General features: G+C 31.2%; 1 protein-coding gene across 1 annotated transcript; it reads right to left on the bottom strand.

The window, feature by feature from the left end:
• Nucleotides 1–157: 157 nt before the first annotated feature.
• On the bottom strand, nt 158–15,027 carry LOC127717803 (ankyrin repeat domain-containing protein 7-like). Its single transcript, XM_052223627.1, has 5 exons — nt 14,950–15,027; nt 11,481–11,796; nt 10,053–10,154; nt 3,137–3,349; nt 158–1,296 (listed from the first exon to the last, which is right to left on the bottom strand). The coding sequence occupies exons 2-5, from the start codon at nt 11,752–11,754 to the stop codon at nt 1,070–1,072; spliced, it is 816 nt and encodes a 271-aa protein (XP_052079587.1). The 5' UTR covers nt 11,755–11,796; nt 14,950–15,027; the 3' UTR covers nt 158–1,069.
• Nucleotides 15,028–16,184: the final 1,157 nt, after the last annotated feature.

The following is a 16,184-nucleotide window of genomic DNA, read 5'->3' on the forward strand; positions in this document are numbered from 1 at the left end:
GTCATTCCTTATAATCTAGTTCTATAAATTCCATATCTAAGGAATAAATCATGAAAAAAACGTCGATGACGACAAAATTATGTGTATGAACTGACAGACAAAAACTTTCAGGCTATCAGAAGACGTGTTATATCCAAAATTAAATTATTAAGAAATCTATTATTTTTGTTTTTATTATGATGAATATGAGATGGAAAATATGACACAATCTAGCCAGTTAGAAGTTCCTGTTATATTTTAACGTCACAAGAGAAAATGTCTAACGCCACATAAGAAAAGGGATAGTTGTATGACTTCAATAGTTCGAGTGTCGAAAATTCTCGGGTCACATGTCGCCGTTTTCTACATAACGATAAGGTCTATTTGAATATGTTCAGTATCCACTTCTTAAAGAATTCGGTGTAGATAGTACATTCATTTGATAATGGTATTTTGAAATATAATATGAAGTCCTACTTTTGCTTTGTGGCATGTTTCATGTTCAAATACTAAATAAACCATGACTGACAGAAATAGAGTAAAATGTCATAAACTCTACATATCTTCTTCTTTCGTTAATCAGCAAAGGAAAATGCCATCATACTGATGCTGTGTAATCAAGTACAGGTGTTGATGATGGTGTGGTCAGCGGGAAAATAGAAAAATTCTATGTTCAAATTAAAATGCAGATGTGGATAAAAATATGGGTGAAATTCTACAGGATCACCTCGTCCTTGGTCTCATGATGGAGGGCAACCTGAGGTTTTCCTTTGAGCTGTCAGAGTCCCTTACGATGTTTCCTGCTGGAAGTTGGTTCCAGTCTCTGATTGTCCGTGGATAGAAGCTGTGTTTCTATTCAGAGGTGTTGCATCGTGGTAGTCTGTTAGTATCAACATTATCGTAGTATGAAGAGATGGCACGCAATTTCCATTTTGGCTCCAAAACACAATATGACTTTTTGAATGATTATGATAGAAATTCACACAATACGCGTATATTTACATATCAAAGTGTTTGGCGATATGGATTTGTCTGATTGCATTGACATTAAAACTTATCACATAACAGTTTCCAACTGCAAAATCTTGTTTCAAACATTGAAAGATTTGCTCCTAGCGCTAAATCTTTGATCGTGTCTTTCATTTTGGACAACAGTTGCGCTTCTTTGACGTTCGTGTCCACTCTCGCTGAACCGCCTACGTTGTGTGTTCCGCATGAATCTAGATGCTAATTTTTGAAAGAAAGTTTGGTGAGTGAAACTATCAATATCAACACCGGCTTTGACAAGCCAATACTCGTCCTTTTCTAATGTATATCCTGAAAAATAAACATATGTTCTATTGATAATACAGTCAAACCTGTATATAAAGGTCACCGACAGGACCAGAGAGAACTGACCTTATAAAAGATTTGATCTTTCGATTGAGTTTAGAAATGCAGATACTACTTCAGCGGGATCATGACCTGCATAAACAAGATTTCACTCAATAGAGGTGACGTTAATAACAGATGTGTCTGTAATCAACACATTTGTTACCAAAAAATTTTATGCTTTAAGCAAGTCAAATGTAAAAATGGGCAAAACGTTTGTCGGAAATGGGAAAAAAAACGAATTCTGGTCAATCGTTCAATCACAATAATTCCGAGCGATTGTGATTTTCAAAATCATAAAATCGAGATGTAAGGCGCTTGTTCGTGGAATCATAAAACAAAAACTACAGCTACAAAACACTATAATCATAATTAACACAAATTTGCATCCAATATATCTTATTTTGTTTTTTTGAACTCAAATGAGTGCTTACGCATTTGCATACCCAAAATGCACTGCCTTTTGTACAAATTTTAATTGTAAAAATGCGCATCTGTTGCATTGAAATTGTCACTCAGTGATTGTTAATGTTGTTACTACAAAAAATTAACATTTAGAATCAAAGCATCCCTGCCTTTAAACTTTTAAATTTAAGGAAGTTAAATATAGAAAAGAGATTAAGACGCACACAATTAGAAGGTGTTTATTCGATTTAAAAAACTGAATTTTATAAAAAGCGTGTTTGGTGTACAATACGCATGTTTAAAACTGAAATGCATGGTAGCAGTGCTACAATAAACCAAATATCAATGATGTATTTTAATTCATTTTTTTTTCAAAATCAAACCAAAGCAGGGTATGAGATGTTTTCTAAAACCGTTAACAATGCCGAATCCGAAACAATTTCATTTATCTCTTCTGCCAAACATACATATTAAGCGTTAGTTTAACATTTCATTCTATACAAGAGACCATTTAAACAAAATAAAATCATCTAGGGTTAGACCATTAGGTATCTTATCTTAATTGCAGTAAAGTTGTTGATAGATTAGTATTGTTGTTACATACAATTATACATGTTTAACCCTGAATTTTTTTATTTGACAGTCCCAAGAAAGCAGCCACTAATTCATTGTATTTCTTTTCGTTTTGAGATTTCTTACTTTTTCTGTTGCGCAATACTGAGTAATTCGGTTTTCGGACTTTATATACTGTTTTACGCGCCCTTTTCATTTCATCGAGATTTCACACACCAAACTTGTTCGACAACTTTATTACAATTAGATTGTAATATTATGCTTTGTATAAATCCTAATTCTTTGTATTTTCTTTTTGTAGATATTAGTATGAACAGTTGAGATGAATAATATGACGAATGATGTATGGACTTTAATATTCAATTGGTTTATTTTGAAAAAATTGTTAAAAATTAAAACTGTTTGGTGTGTATCTCCTGCCATATTAGTCTTTGTTGTTTCTTTATATAGAATCAGAAATAATTTATGTTCGGACGAGCAAAGCGAGGTAGAACATAAGTGGTTGTTGTTTGTTCATGTCTGTCATATCTAATTCACGTTTTTCGTGTCGGAGCCTTCAATAGCTTGCTATACAGTATGGGTTTAATTCATTGTTGAATGCCGTACGGCGACCTATAATTGTTAACTTCTACGTCTCTTGAGCTCTGGTGGATAGTTAGTTGTCTCATTGGCAATCATACCACATCTCTTTACTTTTATACTATATTATATAATACTATATTATATATACAACATTAAGATTGAGTTGGTGTCCTTCAGGCATTTCAATAAATAACTATTCAAAGCAGTTTTCTTTTGACTAACATACCTAATTTAAGCATTTTCCTTATTGTTTCTGAATTTTTGCTCGCTCTGCTCGGCGATATCACTCCTAAGTACAGTGCTGTTTGCCCAAGACGATCTATTTTGTTTATATCACATCCATTTTTCATCAGGTATTCCGTTGTTTTCTCTCTCCCTTCGCTCATGCCTATCAAAAAGGCGGATTTACCAGTCGAATCTTCAACATCCAGATCAGCACCTGATATAAAAAAAGTTCTAAAACTATCTCATATTTAAAGTAAAAACTTCAAATTATAGACTTAAAATGTATGCCAAGTTTTCCGGGTTTGGGGAAAACTTTTGTTTTTTGAAATAAATAAACGATCAAACTGACCGTGTCTAGGAACCTATAGTACAATGATGGTTGTCGCTAACCTTACTTCCTTTCGTATGTTTTCATGGTTACATCTTTTCTTACAAAAAACAGAAAATGTTTCCATTAATTAAAAAATTATAAACTATAAGTTATATCAGGAGAGATAAAAAAAATGTGCAGTAAGTTTCCCTATTTTGTTATGTAGCAAGAGCTCTTTGATAGAATCTCAATGTTGCGTCCTTGACTCGAATACAAAATAGAATACTGGTAGACTTGTAGACGAATTAACGTGTATGAGAAGGATAAAATGTCTTCCTGTGCATGGATTGTTACCTTCGGAGATAGCACGTTTATTCAGATTGTTGGTCTAGTACATATCAATGCTTGGTTTTTTTTTTTTCATACGACAGTAAAATGTTAAGTCTAAAATATTTGGAGCTGGACATAAAGCACTCAAGAGTCAATAAACAAATCAACATTAAGTTCTTCCCAAATATGCGTGAAATATTTGCTACTGGACGTTAATCAGACAACAATCAATCAATGTTGGACACCGTTTCTTTTTTATGTTGATTAAATGAAGAAATAAACAGGTACAACAATATCTATAATTTGTCAATAAAAAGAAGAATGAAGGGACAGAACTGGACAACGACTTTTTACTGACATAAGCAAAATAAAAGTAAAGTTGTGTAATGTTGTCAAATTTAGCCTTTTCTAGGGTTCAATATTAGGGTACTAGTCTTTGGAACACTAACAAGCCAAATATGCTATTGTTTTCATGTTTACCTTTATTAAAAACAGTTAATTTCTACTGTTTGATTACAACTAAATATCCACCAAAATATATATAGACTTGTCTACATGTCTGATTTGTAATTCTTTTATGTCTACTTGCATTTCTAAAAGTAATAAATGAAACCCTCTGTTATTCGCCATGGCTGTAAGCAGTTATTCTTTCTGGCCAGCCAGTACAAGATCATAACTGATTATGTGTCAATGTTTATTGTATGGGTGGTGAAAACTATTTTTTATTTGTTATCACGAAACAACTTTTATAATCATATATATTGGCGAACTATTATTAGTCATACATTTTTATGAGTGGTCAATTAGTAAACAGACTGCAGTACTATATATAATATTGACCATAATGGTCATTATTAAATGTTTGTTATCTGTCAGCCAATGACAAGTCCTGGTCATAATAAATGTTATAATTTATTTCCGTAACAAACATGTTTTTTGGGGGGTTTTGTTTGCTTTTTGTATTTTGTTTGCTTTTTTATTGCATCCATTCAAAAATAACATTTTATTGGATGAATGCTTTTGAGATGATTGAAAGGAAACGAGAGAGAGAGAGACGTTTGTTTTAAACTGACATAAGTAGTCGTGTTGGTGTACGTGCATTAATAATCACACATAAAGATTTGAGTAGAACCCACTTATGTGTATCAAATTTAATTGAAAATACCTTTTCCGTTCCTTACTCGGTTAAGTAATTTTATAATAAAATCAGAGGATAAAATATAATTCTTCGCCTTTTCTAATACTTTTTTACTCTTGTACATGTCACTTTGAATGACAATAAGTATTAATGATGCTATAACAAATGCTTTCTTCTAGGCAACTTTTCTATACACCTACATCTCCATCAGAAAAAAAACACACACATAGAGAGTACACATATAAACACTTACAGAGAGCACACATATAAATACTCATAAAGAGCACACATATAAACACTCATAGAGAGCACACATATAAACACTCACAGAGAGCACACATATAAACACTCATAAAGAGCACACATATAAACACTCACAGAGAGCACACATATAAACACTCATAAAGAGCACACATATAAACACTCATAGAGAGCACACATATAAACACTCATAGAGAGCACACATATAAACACTCAAAAATAAAAAGAATATAAATGTGTTTACTCTTGCACAGGTCGACTTAATTTTTTTGTTGTTGTTGTAAATGAACAAGATGTGAGTTTTTTCTTAGAAAATTGGAAATTTGAATATTCTTTTTTTTCGAAGTTTTGATATATTTGCTATGCTGAGTAAAGAATATGCACTTTAAGTTCATATCTTCATTACAAAAAAATACTATTTTTAAAAATAAAAAGATGTGGTATGATTGCCAATTAGACAACTCTCCACAAGAGACCAAATGACACAGAAATTAACTATTGATCACCGTACGGCCTTCAACAATGAGTAAAACACATACCGCATAGTCAGCTCTAAAAGGCTCCGAAATGACAAATGTAAAACAATTCAAACGAGAAAACTAACGGCCTGATTTATGTACAAAATAATGAAAGAAAAACAAATATATTATACAGCAACAAACGACAACCACTGAAATACAGGCTCCTGACTTGGGACAGGCATATGAAGAATGTGGCGGGGTTAAACATCCAACATCCAATGGATTTAGTGTAAAGACGTCATTATCAGTAAGAGAAAAACATGACCTTGTGCAATGCCAAGATACAGGTATCGACAGATTGTAAAGCATGTATATAAAAAATAATATTAAGTTTGATTATTAATACCAATAAAAATAATATTCAAGATCTAATTATAGTGTTGAATTGGTAACCTTTTAGAATAAGTTTATTTAAAGGATCGATAAGTTAACCCTGATCGTATCTAAATTTCCGGGCTTGGTAAACAACATCTCCGTAAAATTAGGATGTGCTATCCTGTTAAAAATAAGTTTTCTACAGGTACAACCAAACTTCCAAACCAAATCTTTATATCTATGGAAGAATTTGGTAAAGGCTTTACGTATTTTATGGTTACGAAATCCCCGACTTAATAATTTACAAGTAATACATAAATTACGTTCATTGAAATCCAAAACGCCACAACAGATTCGGCCAAAGGGAACGAGTTGTGATAGGTAAACATCGTAAGATGGTGGCAATGGAACATCACCGTCGAAAAAGGGAAAATTAACAATAGGGAACGAAAAATCGTTCCTTTAGTCGTAAATTTTAATGTAGAGTTTTCCGTGTAAAACTGAAATATCTAAATCTAGGAAAGGAGTTATTACCGTTTATATTAGATTTATTCAAAGTAAGTTTCTTTTGGGTAAATTTCGGCAGTTTATTTAGAAAATTCTTGATTATTTCACGAAAAAATATCATCAAGATGACGATAAGTGTTGTTGAATTTATCAATTAAATGGAATTTAGACGGGTCTTTACTGAGATTGGCCATAAACTGTGAATTATAACAGTACAGGAACAAGACTGCTATTAAAGGGACTCAATTGGCGCCCAAAGGAATACATACAACCTATCGGTAAACTTTATTGCTGAAACGTACATAAATGTTATCAGAAGAAAATTAACAGCTTCAATCATCTCATCACACCTCCAGTAAGTGTATCTAGTATATTTGCCTTTCTCGTTAGAGCAGAAAGCTTTAAATGAGTTGCTGCAAATTTGTTTGATAAGATTGTGTGGAAGTGAAGTGAAAATAGTTAAAAAGTCAAAACTGTCAACAGAATCAAAAGGACCTTCAAAGGCACGTACTTATCTAAAACATCCAAAGAATTTTTTACACTCCAAAAATAGTGAATTTTACTAGTTAAAAGCACTAAAAGATCAGTTGTAGAACACTTACTAGAGGCAGAGATGAAACGATATTTTACTGTTTTTTTGTGTAATTTAGGTAACTAATACATATGTGGGACCTTCAAATGTTCAGAAGAGGCCTTAAGCTGTGATGTGGTTATGATATGATTGTTTACTGTATGACTCTCTGTGGAGCGCACGGACTTGAATGCAGAATTTAAAATTTCATTCTTAAGAACGTCCGTGTAGTATTTACGGCATACTTGCACTCCAAGCAATACTTTTATTACAATCAATAAATTACTATGTGCACTTCAAGTTAATATTTTTATTATAATAAATTACTTAATGTTGTAGTTGCGTGTATTTGTAACAATAGTTATTATAACAAAGGAAACTTATTTTTGAATAATATTATTTGATATCCCTATCACATGTGCATACGTAAAGTCTGTTTGTATGTCTATTAAATGTCGATTATTATATGTATCAATCATTGGTGTCATATAGAAGACTGCTTAGCAGGGTATTGACCAAGGATGCCCACTAACGCCTCACATTTAATGAGGTTGTTTACCAACATTTGAGTTATTTTTATCTGTTATCATCATGAAAAAAGGTATTGAATATGTATATATATATGTTGTGTACAAGTTATCATTTTGTACAAATTATAGTTTGTACAAAAAAATTGTACAAATTATAATTTGTATTTTGACTTTGAACAAATTGTAATTTGTACAAAAAGTAGTCATGTCTTCTTTGACTGTCCATGACGTTAACATACTAAATCCCTGGGATGTGTTTTAGTTGATTTTAGTCTCTGATGCATGATTTTTTATTATTAATTGTTTTGGCTTTTAACTAGCTGTCAGTAACTGCGAGTACTCTCAAATCGTACTTTCTTGTTTATTTGACCTGTTGATACTAATTGTATTGCTTTTTTGTTATTTAATGTTATTCAGGGTTATATCTGGTCTATATACCAGCTTTTATAAGTGTTTGGTATTACTATAAATTTTCACTTCGTACTATGAACATCAAAATTATTTATTTTGTAAAAATATTTCCTTTCTCTATTGGTACTGTATACGTATACCTAACAACACAATTATTTTCTTTTACCTGTGTTTAAAGTTATTGCAAACGGCTAATATTTTTGTTCGAGCAGATTGTTTTTTCTTTAATTGTTTAACATTTCATACCTATATAACATGTTACTTTTATTATTCTTCCCTTAGTTTAATTATTTTGTATTTACATTGTATCATAGGTCAAATTTATTTGTTCAGTGTATGTTCAATGGTGTTAATATGTCCTTTGATTGAGTTAAGCTATTTCAGTTGATATTTTATAGTGTGTCTTTCTATGTTGTGATGTTACACTATTGTTTCAGGAAAAAGGGTGAAGGTTTGGTACCATTAAAACGTTTAAACCCGCTGCATTTGTTTGCACCTGTCCTAAGTCAGGAATCTGATGTTCAGTAGTTGTCGTTTGTTGATGTGGTTCATAAGTGTTTCTCGTTTCTCGTTTTTTATATAGATTAGACCGTTGGTTTTCCCGTTTGAATGGTTTTACACTAGTAATTTTGGGGGCCCTTTATAGCTTACTGTTCGGTGTGAGCCAAGGCTCCGTGTTGAAGACCGTACTGTGACCCATAATGGTTTACTTTTATAAATTTTGACTTGGATGGAGAGTTGTCTCATTGGCACTCATACCACATCTTCTTATATCTATATACAAATTGGATATAAATGTCTATTAATCGGAATCGTATGGTAATATATACACAACGGAATTTATTGAAAGAAAAATGTCAGTAAAATAGTTTTTAAAAAGGTTTATCATGACATGGTTCGGACATTTCTGAACTTGGCTTGTTCAGATCAAGATTGTTGATTTTACATTAAAAAAATTATGTGCTTATACAATATCAGATAAATAATGTTATTTACAATGTGTAAATATAAAATTGTTAAAAACACCTATTTTAATATTCTGATTTCTTAACGATTTTTAAACAGCAGAAACTGTTTAGCCTTCCGAATATCTGAGTTCAACGCCAGGTTCTAGTCGGATGTGGGGTGATCGGTCTGGGTTTTTGTTAATAAATGTTTAAGGTATGGGCCTATATACACAAAAAGAACGAATGTTTTCAGTCATATTTTACCAAAATATCTGTATATCGTGTGTGTTTTTTTTTAAATATAATAAAAATCATAGGTCGCTGGGTTTCAGCTACAGACTGTGATAAATTCACACATTCTGTAAGGTTTATACAAAGAAAAGGATTTATAATGTGACAAGAAAGAAAACTTAATGACAGAATTTAAAATAAGATTTGAGAAGATATAACGCTTACAAATTGCTTACATCCACTTTATTTGAACTTTGGTGGATAGTTGTCTTATTGGCAATCGTACCTCATATCCTTATTTTTATATTAAGAAAGGAAAAAGGAAAAAAAAAATGGGGTCACCGACCTTTGTTGATTGCTTTAATACACAAAAGAAAATTTACTGTACATTCCTTTATAAAATTAAATTATCAGATCTACTTCCCCTTATTAGTCTAAGTTTAAAACAAAATAATCATTAAAGAAATATTATGTATTTGTAAAAACAGTCGTTATAGTAATGATACAATGAATTCGTCTAGGTGATAAGTAATACGAATGAATTGCGTTTCTGTCTCACAATTTGTTTTTTTCATTAAAAATCTACACCGATTGTTTTCTGTTATTTGACAATTCAAGTAGCGGAAAACCCCCATTCAAATCTTAATGGACTTGTGTTTCTTTGGCTTTCTTTCTTTTAGGGTAATGTTGTTTGCCATTTGACTGGTGATTTTTAATGCCCCTTGTGTCTTAAAAAACCACATGAGTGGCAATTTCATAATATTTCCACAATTAAAAATTGAATAACTATGTGTGAAATGAATAACGTACACTACATGATCTCTTTTGAAACTTAAACTAGTTACCTGATTTGTGAAGTAACTTGACCATTTCTTCATCATCGTAAATGACTGCCTTCATCAGAGGAGTTTGTCCATGTTTATTTTTTGTGTTCACGTCTATGGATCCTAAAATTGAAAATCACAAAAAACAGTATTATAGTCACAGTTAACTTATTTACGAATGTCGGCTATATGTTTTCTCGATATTTGACTTTAAAATGACATAAGTTAACGATTTTAATTATACAGTTTATAAATTAAGTGATTTTTACCACAATTACGTGTCAACAGATTATAAAATGAAAAATGTTTTACCATTGGAGTATACCTCAAAGAAAATTTATTGATTGCTGTTTGTTTAGCTTTCAGTGGAAAATATTTCATGTATATACAGGAAGAAAACAAAATTGCAAAATCTTGACAGCAAAATGTGGCGGGCCATGAATTTGGACTGTTACTGTAAAAAGGTATATTAGTTATAAATGCGGAAAATTAGTTTTCAAACAGGTCACGGGGCTACTCAAAGAGTAGAGCTTTGCTAAGTTTCTGTGTGGCACTTTCCTAAAACGGGGATCATGAATGTAAATCTCCTTTTCATTGGCAGCTAAATATCTATAATTCCGTACAACTCCACGAATCTCCTCATCAGTTGTCTTCCAGCTTAACGAGAGAAGTCAGTAAAACAAATTGAATAATGTTATACCAAAGTCATCCTTGGTGTTTTCTTACAGAAATGAACAAAATTAAAACAATCAAAATGAAAAACAAGATAAAAGCATTTTGACTCTCAAAACATGACTTTTAAAAGCTGTATGTCCCGTTGTACCAACTTTGAAAGTCTATTTGTCAATTACCGCATTGATTCTGTTATTACACATATCAATATTAAAATAAGGAGATGTTGTATGATTGCCAATGAGACAACTATCCACCAGAGTTCAAATGACGTAAATAAAATAGTTATAGACCTTCATCAACGAGAAAACCCATACCGTATAGTCAGATATAAAAGGACCGGCATGAAAATGGTAAAACAATTCAAACGAATAAACTATGACAGACATGAACAGAATGACAGCTACTGAATTACAGGCTCCTGACTTGGGACAGGCACATAAAGAATGTGGCGGGGGTTAAACATGTTTTTAAGCGCGCGATTCTCCCCTAACCTGGGACAGCTGTGTTACAGCATAACAAACTGTAAAAATCCGTTGCAAATGGTTTAACTCAATAGATAGGTACGAAACACAAACAAAGTACGGTCACTTATAGTTAATAACGGGTCATTTGGTCGCTTGTGGAGAGTTGTCTCATTGGCAATCATACCACATCTTCTTATCTTTATATTTACAATTAACATACAACAAATAGCACCGATATAAAAGTACTTACAGTTACTGAAAACTAGTTCAAAGCCAATTACAACTTTCTCTACATTCTACGTCTACTTACTGTGTTTGAGTAATATTTTCACAATATCATGATGACAGCGTTCAACAGCTTCATGAAGTGGAGAGCTATCGTCCACATCGGAAATGTTCGGATCACCTCCCGCTTTTATCAAGTTTTTAACAGCAGCTAATTTACCATATCGTGCTGCATAGAATAAAACTGTCCTTCCATGAGAGTCATTGGTATTTAGTTCCGACGGTGTTATATTATTAGCTGCTGCCACCGACTGTGCTTTTGTTGATGAGGTGTTATGTTTTAAAACAGACACCGCCATTCTAGATAATATATTTCACTCTGGTTGAATGGCTTTAGATATCTGTAGGTAAAAAGGAAATAAAAATTAGAATTTTGTCTTAAAAATAAACTTATCATTTGTGAGGGTCTGGATGGGGTCCGTCATTTCTGTATTCTTTAATTTTTTAGGCCATTGTCTGTATTCTTTATACTTTTTGCCCATTATTCTCTATTTTTTATATTTTAGCACCTCATTATTCTTTATTCTTTTTTTTTGTCCATTTTTCTCTATTCTTTATATTTTTTGCCCATTATTCTCTATTCTGTAAACCCCCATCCACACCCTCATTTGTAACCAAATTATTATTCATACACAGATAACCAGGAAACGTTTCAATATGTATTTGTGTTTAGTGGGGACATGCTTTAGATGGCGACTTATTGAATTTCGGGAGGGGGCAATATCCTAGCATGGAAAGAGCTGAAAATAAATAAGCTTGTATAAAACACAAGATGAAAATGAATAAGCTTGTATAAAACACAAGATGAAAATGAATAAGCTTGTATAAAACACAAGATGAAAATAAATAAGTTTGTATAAAACACAAGATGAAAATGAATAAGCTTGTATAAAACACAAGATGAAAATGAATAAGCTTGTATAAAACACAAGATGAAAATGAATAAGCTTGTATAAAACACAAGATGAAAATAAATAAGTTTGTATAAAACACAAGATGAAAATGAATAAGCTTGTATAAAACACAAGATGAAAATAAATAAGTTTGTATAAAACACAAGATGAAAATGAATAAGCTTGTATAAAACACAAGATGAAAATGAATAAGCTTGTATAAAACACAAGATGAAAATAAATAAGCTTGTATAAAACACAAGATGAAAATGCTTGTATAAAACACAAGATGAAAATGAATAAGCTTGTATAAAACACAAGATGAAAATGAATAAGCTTGTATAAAACACAAGATGAAAATGAATAAGCTTGTATAAAACACAAGATGAAAATAAATAAGCTTGTATAAAACACAAGATGAAAATGCTTGTATAAAACACAAGATGAAAATGAATAAGCTTGTATAAAACACAAGATGAAAATGAATAAGCTTGTATAAAACACAAGATGAAAATGAATAAGCTTGTATAAAACACAAGATGAAAATAAATAAGCTTGTATAAAACACATGATGAAAATGCTTGTATAAAACACAAGATGAAAATGAATAAGCTTGTATAAAACACAAGATGAAAATGAATAAGCTTGTATAAAACACAAGATGAAAATGAATAATGAATATTCTGCATCATAAGATTGCAAATGAATATTCGAATGAAAAAATAAATACGCATGCGTAGCCACATATGAAAATGAATACTAATAATCAATCCGCAAAAAAATCCTCCTGCCCCCCTCCCAGAACATTAAGACTACAAACTTAAACAAACACAAAAGGGGGCTGGCTTTAGTCATTAATGATTATCTTTACACAGCAAGGGGATCAAACAGAACATATAGTAGGTTATCCCAGAAAAGTAGATGACTATGTGGAGTAAGATAAGATAAGATAAATTAAGATAAGATATGTTTATTCCAAATAAAGGTTCCATTATATATTTAAGGAACCAGTTTGTTACTCGATGCGTATTGTCATGTTTTGTGTTGACTTTTACACACTGACTTTCAGTTGCCAGTCTGTCAAACATATGTACCATAGAAAATTCAGACTGCTTTATATAAGGCATCGACTTTTCTTCTCTTGTGAGGGTGACAGAAAATTTTATTCGACATTAATCAAAAACAAACTATTTTTTTCTCAGAAACATACAGGAACAAGATTTTTATAACACAATGTTGAAATACATGTATTCCTAATTTTCTACCATTTTTTTTTAAATTCCGTCTGAAACAATTTTTTTTGGTCCAAGAAATTAAGAATAAAAATTTCAAGAAATCATGAAAACAAACCCTTCTATCCCCCTTTTAACTTTAAGAGTTGTCGATGGACAAAAATATAAATTTCTTGAGGTAAAATTGTAACGATATCGATTGTAATGTTGAAACGCCATTTATATGTCATTAATCTGAAAATCTCAATTCCCCAGTTAGAATATTTTTTACATTATAGAACTTTGCCTTTGACAATTCATAAAGTAACATTTTGAAATGCTATACACATAATTTTAATACAACCTTTTTTATGTAGATAAATTGAAATAAAGAATGCAATAATTTTGAACTTGCTTGATAAGAAATTCAACTGACAAAACGGTGAAAATGAAATACATATATGTTACTTACAAACTATCAAAGGACAAAGATAGGTCCAAATATACTATCTTGAATTTTCCGTTTTAATTATACAAAAATAACTCAACATTCGTGAATCTTACATGTTAATGTATATTTTATGTTTTATTACGTCATGGGTCAATTAAAAGTGACATGTTAATTTTTGTGTATTGTTTGATGTTTATATCATTCACGTTACACAACACTTTCCTTTTTGCATGCATGCAATACTTTAGTAAATGTAAATCAATAAATGTTGACATGTATGCATGTGCAGACAAAAACAGACCTTGCATAACTCTTGATGCAACAATTGCTTTTATTAATAAACCCTCTCAAGCGATTCGTCCTAGAGAAAGCTTGATACAAGTTTTATAATATGTTAATTATACGAAGAAAGACTGTACAAAATTTCTGTTTGTTTTCCTTACGTAAGAGTTATGAGGCTTAATGTTGACTAAATGACAAATTTGATAAATAGACCGAATTTTTAACGAATCTGTGCTGTGGTAGTTTTAATTTTAGTTATTTATTTTGTATTTTAAAAGCAGGAAGCATTGTCAAACCGTTCCTTGCGTCCTTGAAACATTTTTTATACTCTAAAAATAAATACACATTGTCATGCCTAACCACAAGAGGTCTTCCTAACCACTTTCCCATACGTCTGACATACAACACACTATAAATCTTCCATATCGTTTCATTTTGTTTACTTTCTTTTAAAGATAATTATCATTTTAATAATATACATGTACGGCATTGAATAAAAAAAACCCACTATTTATTGTGTAAGAAATATCACATTATTTAAAATTGGGGAATTATAAATAAAATTTTACTTTTAAACTATTTTTAGATATCAAGATTTCTAAAAAAAGAATTTAAACCGATAATTATTGTTATAATAATATAAGCCGTCCAATTTACCTTCAAACATAGTACATGTGTTATATAAATCCGTTCAGCTAGATAATACTACTGTCACTCCCATCAAGACCAGTATATGTTCTGACAACATTAACGAGGTGACGTAAAATACTAAAGGCAATACAGTCGATCCCATTTATGACGGGGAAAAAACAATTCGACAAGGTTGTCGTCTCTGACACCTCTTATTACTTGTTTTTCTCCAATATCATTCACATTGATAGATTGACAGACACTTCACCGAATACATATCATTATATCATATATACGGAAACGTGTTGAAAAATAGTTTTATTGTCTATGCATGCTGCATTAATTGTTTTCGAACATATATTGCAGACCGTGTTTGTATTTTTTAAAATTTATTTTGGATAAAGTAAAATTTTCAAAACCTACCAACAAGCCAAGATTAGAAAAAGTAAAATCATAGCATTATATCATATACGGAAACTCGGTTGAAAAAATAATTTTTAGTATCTATGCCTTATATATAGGTATAGGGGGAGGGTTGAGATCTCATAAACATGTTTAACCCCGCCGCATTTTTGCGCCTGTCCCAAGTCAGGAGCCTCTAGCCTTTGTTAGTCTTGTATTATTTTTAATTTTAGTTTCTTGTGTACAATTTGGAGTTTAGTATGGCGTTCATTATCACTGAACTAGTATATATATTTGTTTAGGGGCCAGCTGAAGGACGCCTCCGGGTGCGGGAATTTCTCGCTGCATTGCAGACCTGTTGGTGACCTTCTGCTGTTGTCTGTTCTATGTTCGAGTTGTTGTCTCTTTGACACATTCCCCATTTCCATTCTCAATTTTATCTTATTTATTTGCAAACACATATAAGGGTATGTCTGGTTGTTTTTTTACTTGATTTGGGTAAAGTTAGATTTTCAAAACTTACCAACCAGCCATGCAGAAAAAAACAAACATATCATAAGATCATATATGGAAACAGTGAAAAAATACCTGCTGCATTAAATGTCTGCGTGTATATATTTCAAAATAGTTTTTAAATAATTTTTGTGCTTGTTTCACACATCTGACGATCAAAAACATATTAAAGAAAAATTTGATCTCATAGTAAATATTTTACAAAGTATTTGACAAATACTTCAAAGCAATAATTTTAACACTTATATTTCAATTTCGTGATTTATTAGGTACTTAATATCAGAATATACACTAAGATAGATCAATTAAACTATCAGAGTTCACATTTATAATTATTTTTTTTCAAG

Source organism: Mytilus californianus, unplaced genomic scaffold (assembly GCF_021869535.1).
Source record: "Mytilus californianus isolate M0D057914Y unplaced genomic scaffold, xbMytCali1.0.p SCAF_10, whole genome shotgun sequence".
Classification (NCBI taxonomy): Eukaryota; Metazoa; Mollusca; class Bivalvia; order Mytilida; family Mytilidae; genus Mytilus; species Mytilus californianus.

What these genes read in the sequence shown, in the direction of transcription:
- LOC127717803 (XM_052223627.1), bottom strand. Translation starts at nt 11,754, where the DNA reads ATGGCGGTGTCTGTTTTAAAACATAACACCTCATCAACAAAAGCACAG. An exon ending in GAAAATATTACTCAAACACA is followed by an intron (nt 10,155 to 11,480) that starts GTAAGTAGACGT and finishes TTTCAATTTTAG; the next exon opens with GATCCATAGACGTGAACACA. An exon ending in CAAGTTACTTCACAAATCAG is followed by an intron (nt 3,350 to 10,052) that starts GTAACTAGTTTA and finishes TTTTTATATCAG; the next exon opens with GTGCTGATCTGGATGTTGAA.